Source organism: Branchiostoma belcheri, unplaced genomic scaffold, assembly GCF_001625305.1.
Source record: "Branchiostoma belcheri isolate BF01 breed outbred unplaced genomic scaffold, Haploidv18h27 scaffold38, whole genome shotgun sequence".
Classification (NCBI taxonomy): domain Eukaryota; kingdom Metazoa; phylum Chordata; class Leptocardii; order Amphioxiformes; family Branchiostomatidae; genus Branchiostoma; species Branchiostoma belcheri.
The window spans coordinates 125,679-131,050 of NW_017803998.1; the positions used below are offsets into that span (position 1 = coordinate 125,679).

The following is a 5,372-nucleotide window of genomic DNA, read 5'->3' on the forward strand; positions in this document are numbered from 1 at the left end:
CTGACACGAGTCTAAGTAAGTACGCAGTAGATAGCCGGAAAAGTGACTTTGTTTCTTATATTTTGGCTGCGATATCCCTCATATTGTAATATCTGTGTTCATTTGTTTTGTATTTTCTGACAAGCCTCTTAGTTGTAGCTTTAAAAAGTGGCGTGATGTTGGTGGTCGAGCGAAGACTTCCTGGTAAGAGTCCGCGCGGATAGTTATGTGGCCTTTCCTCCTGATCCCTGGGATGATGCGTTCTATATGCGTTGTGAGTGTGTTTAGATCAACGAAAATAGCGGTAAACGTACTGCATTGATTTTAATTAAATTTAAGTTACGGAAACATTAGGTACTGAGCTTCTTCAGGTACTAAGCCGTCACCCTGGGAAAATTCGTTTTTTCCATGCAGCACTTTTCGAGGTCTTATTCACCCCTAAATAAATTGGGCACACAAAATATCAAGTGTACCAAGTGTATTGATAATTGGCACAGCACCCCTTTCAACCAGAAGAGTGAAAAGTTCCAACCTTCGTTTATTAGAGAAATGACAGCCCATCGGGCTGAGGGTGCCAAATTGCTACGAATACGGAAAGAAACTCCATTCCGAGACCTTATGCTCTTTTGAATATTATTAAACAAACGCCCCTGCAGTTCCAGAGCAAGCCGCTAGGAGAACCAAACTCATATCACTTCTTCCCCAGAACAAGAACTAACTATCATTTCAATTTCGTGAGCCAAGCATGTCCAGATCGCGAGGTATCAAAACCGAAGTTAAGCTGCAGTACAAAAAGAAGCCGCTAGGGGCCTTCAATTATAATCATTTCTAGGTCGTATCAAGATCTATCCACCTACTAAATATTAAGTCAATCCATTCAAGCTTTCTCAAGTTATCGTGTTTACAAACACACAGACACACAGACACACGCACACACACACACAGACACATACACACACATACACACACACACACACACACACACACAGAGACACATACACACACAGACACACACACACACACATGCGCGCGCACACACACACACACACACAGACACACACACACACACACGGACGCCTCTGAAACTATCGTTCTTGGCGAAAGTAATTACGAAAAAACTCTCGTTTTGGTTTTTGTCATGCAGCACTTCTTTAATTCAAAATTACGTCCATTGATTTTAGTTAAGATCCTACTACACATGTACTACCAAAATTTCTATAACCCTAAGAATGTGCATTTTGTGTTGTTATGTGCACATGCATATTTTAATTTGACAAATCATGAACTCTTTGTACTATATGTGTAGAATGACAATTACTGAGAAATTAACAGAAGTCATTATTGTTCACAAATGATTTCATTTCTCAAAATGACTTAATTTTTCAACGGTACTAAATACAGGGTGATCATTCAAAACTCCTATTTGTGATGAAGCTAAATAAAAACACATCAAACCATGTAAGAGTGCACATGTCTTGTACCAAGGAACCCTGTAATCCTTTTGCTACAATAGCGGTGCTTCATTTAGCACCAAATTGTCTTCATTTAGCACTACAATCAACTAGTGGCGGTTTTTCTTCATCTAGCAGGATTTCACCTTTTTATCATTTAGGAGCCTTGCAAACGTAGGGATGGTGGCTGGAGCATTTGAGGTCGTTCCACTGTCCTTTCTTCCCCTTTGCGCCGAGATGCCATGCACTGCTGTCCTGTTGAAAATGGTACGAAGATTAAACACAGTAAAATTATAGTTTTTTTGTCTTCTTCAGAAGGACTATGAAATTGTCTCGCCGGATTGTGGGTGACTGAGGATTTAGCAGAATAACTCTTGAAGGCACTGTTCCACGTCCATGATTTTTGGCAGGCAGATTACAGTTGTAGAGGTCAATGCCAAGTGCAAGTTTGGGCTTCTTGGGGGGTCTGTACGTCACTGCAGTGGACTTTTTATGTTTATGGCTTGTTAGCAAAATAACTCGAGTATATTTTAACAGATGTTCATGATTTTTGGTAGGCAACCTATCATTGTAGAGGTCAAGGTCAAGTTCGAAAACGGGCCTCTTGGGGTGTCCCTATGTCGCTGCAGTGGACCTTTTGTGTTAGATATATAATGAACTACCCCCACCAGCGTCTGCATTGATTCACATGGGGGACAGCTGTCCCCGGCCGCATCTGGTATCAATTGCTTACAATTGAGGGGCTGTCCTATAAATACTGGGGCGGGGAAGGGAAAAGGTGGACATGCGTCAGGCAGGTCATTCCCTACATTTTAAGGCCAGACCAAGTAATTTTTATGCATGACTTTCACTGGAGACCTTAAATTTATTGCAAAAGCGCGATAAAATACATGAAGGCCAAAAAAAAACTTATTAACATGCACAGATTTGGAACATACTAAATGTGGAAATACAAATGTTAGGATGCAAATTGAATAAAAGAACATAGCGTAACAACAAACGAAAACAGCAATAAATCTCCCCCTGTTCTGATTCTTTCCTTTCATTACATTTTCTCATTACACTTTGCGACACTGTCGTAGACTGAAAAAAAAGGAAAGAAGGGGTACGGAGATTCTTTTGTACTTTAGACCAAATTGATTTTTTAGTATCAAAAACGTTCCTTCGTCTAGAACAATGTCCCTCGGACGAATACATGAGATCTCCGACCTCTAGTTACTATTGATTGCGTCTGTCATTGAGGTTAAGTTTTCATTAGCGTTTGTCCGTTGTCTGCTTGTCTGTCTGTCTGTGACTCAAGAAGATATAGATAAAATCTAATGACATTCGTTGTGTACCATTACTTATAATGCCATATCAAATGGTTTCATTATCCGTGTCATCCTAGAGATCCTGAACTTATAATTTCTCAATACGTAGTGTTCCTTTTTTTTATATTCCGAGATTTCATGACTAGACATGGTGACAGCACACTCAAAATATCAACTTATTTTATGCCGCCACCAACGAAGAGGGCGAAAAACAGGACAAGACAATACTCATTTTCTCAAATTTCATTTGAGTTAATTGAGGAAAGACGTGAAAAAATTGAGGAAAGCACGATTCAAGATCCATGGCATGTCAGGACTCGAACCCAGGACCTCTTGGTTCTGAGTCGAGCACGCTTGATGACGGCCTTTGATTTTAACACTTCAGGAAGAAAAAAAGACATACCTTGGAGTACATGTTGGCACATTTTACAGTCCGGATCCAGCCAAGCATGTTCCTGCCAGGTTCATGCGGAGCCCAGTTTTTGTAAGAAAAGCGAGAACCATCCGTCCACTTCCACTGCCCATCTAGAGTCAGTCCAAACCACACGAGATAACGGCTGTGCGTGGTTACTTTAGGGGCTGGAAGTTTAAAAAGATAATAATTTCAAAATTTGGCAATCCGTAGAGTTGTTATTCGCACAGCAGTCGTCGTCACTATCTATGGATATACTTAAGATGAGGCAAGTGAACAAGCGGTCCACACATAAGGAAGAAAGTGCTCCCTACTTTCAGCAGATGTTAAGTTCTCACGACACCAAAATATGACTAAAGCTGATTGAAATTGACATGAATAGTATTACTCAGCTAACAGACACATTTACAATAAATATGCATGGTTCTCCTGTTACATTCGAAATTTCAATGCCCTGCTTTTGAAAAGTCAGCACAAGCCATTACTGGCAGGCGATTTGCATCTCTGCATTTTTTTTTGCATGTGCACGTCAGCTCAGAAAGAAGCACAGAAATGCAAAAATAAAACATAGAGATGCAAATAGAGATGCCCAAGGAGGGCAATTGGGAAGCTTGCTAGAGAATTTTCAAAAGACACTTTTGGAAGGCCGTACAAACTCAATTTCTCAGTAATGTAATTATGGTTGGACCAAACTTCAATTGACTATATTGACTTCCGATATCTGTATATATTTTACAGACTTTTTTTGGTGTCTTTCGGTCTTTAATAGGGGTTTGCCCATCATAACAACATGAACCATATAAACACCCCAGACTGCCGGATTACAAACAATGGCAGCAACAGATGAGCATAATACTGGTCGGCCTTCACTTTATCTGCATATCGATCAATAGTTTGTGCTTATAAACCTGCATTTCTCCTCTGGTCTCTCAGTCACTGACGAAAGCTAGTGGATACTAGCTAAAACGTCTGACCGATTCCAAAATCATACCCAGTTGCTTGAGTAACTGCTTTTGGCGTATCGTATTACCAATTACCGCAGCCGTCCGATGATTGGTGATGATTACCTGAATGTCTAACCTTCATTGACGCAATTGAATCAATGTGTAAAATATATATAAATATTCACTCATTTGGTACATTTAAAATTTTATATTTGGACTTGATTCAGAGGCTTTTTTTAACACAGCTTTGACCTTAGAATTTCTAAAGAATTACATATATGTATAGGCCTGGTCACAACCCGCCGTACGTGCTTCTGCGTGCTGTTTACGTGCAAAAACGTGGGCAAACGTAGGGCATCCGTGCGTGGTGAGTACCGCCTCCGTACGGAATCCTACGGATTTGGGAGCGCGCAGACACGCCGTAGAACTTTAAGTGCATGTAAAACTTTTTCTACGTGCGGCCTGCGGATTCACCACACGTGCGTGCGAGTACGAGTGACGAGCGTGCGCCGTAAGAAGCACGTGTGAGTACGGCCTCCTTACGGTAAAGTTGCAATCGCACAGAGATCGTACGTTGTAAGCACGTAAAACTCACTTAACATTTGCGCAACGAACGATGCACGCAACCGCTCACGGCCAGACTTGGCGTGCAGACCACACTCTTACACCTTGCGCAACCGTGCGAGTGACGTGCGTCGACGCCGCTCCTTCCCCACGTTTTCAGACGTAGCCTGCCAAACAACGTACGCACAAAAAGCACGTACGGCGGGTTGTGACCAGGGCTTATATTACACTATCGGCTGATAAAGCATCACCGGCACCCACCATCCTCGATGAGATGTGCGATGAACTTGTTCTCTTCAGCGCTTCTGACAGAAGCAAGATTCGCACCCTGTTGTTTGCACCTCCCGTTTGCAGTAGACCAGCTGACTTTGTCTTTAAACAGCTTGTAGCAGTTGTTGTTGTATTCGCTCCACCCACTCTTACATGGTATGGCTGTAATTTTAAAAGAACGGCATTGTTATCTAAAGCCCCTGTTACACATACACACACCCGGTACCCAAACCATTTTAGGAGTAGGACGGGAAAAGGTTGTGTGGCGTAGCGGCAGCGAACTCCTGGGTTCGAGTCCTGACATGCTACCGATCTTGTGCCGTTGGGAAAGGCACTTTGCACGACTTTCCTCAAGTGAAAATGAGTATTGTTTTGTCCTGTATTCGTACTCTGCGTTGGTGATGGCATGAATTAAGTTGATATAAATTGGTGTGCTGTCACC

General features: G+C 42.0%; 1 protein-coding gene across 1 annotated transcript in view; it reads right to left on the minus strand.

Moving 5' to 3' along the window:
* Nucleotides 1-1,561: 1,561 nt before the first annotated feature.
* LOC109476461 (fibropellin-1-like) overlaps nucleotides 1,562-5,372 on the minus strand; it is an 18,719-nt gene continuing 14,908 nt past the window's right edge. The window contains exons 15-17 of the mRNA XM_019777396.1: nucleotides 4,922-5,092; nucleotides 3,144-3,319; nucleotides 1,562-1,685 (exon numbers count right to left, since the gene is read on the minus strand). Coding sequence (XP_019632955.1) covers nucleotides 1,584-1,685; nucleotides 3,144-3,319; nucleotides 4,922-5,092 — 449 coding nt within the window. The 3' untranslated portion in view covers nucleotides 1,562-1,583. The remainder of the gene's footprint in view (nucleotides 1,686-3,143; nucleotides 3,320-4,921; nucleotides 5,093-5,372) is intronic.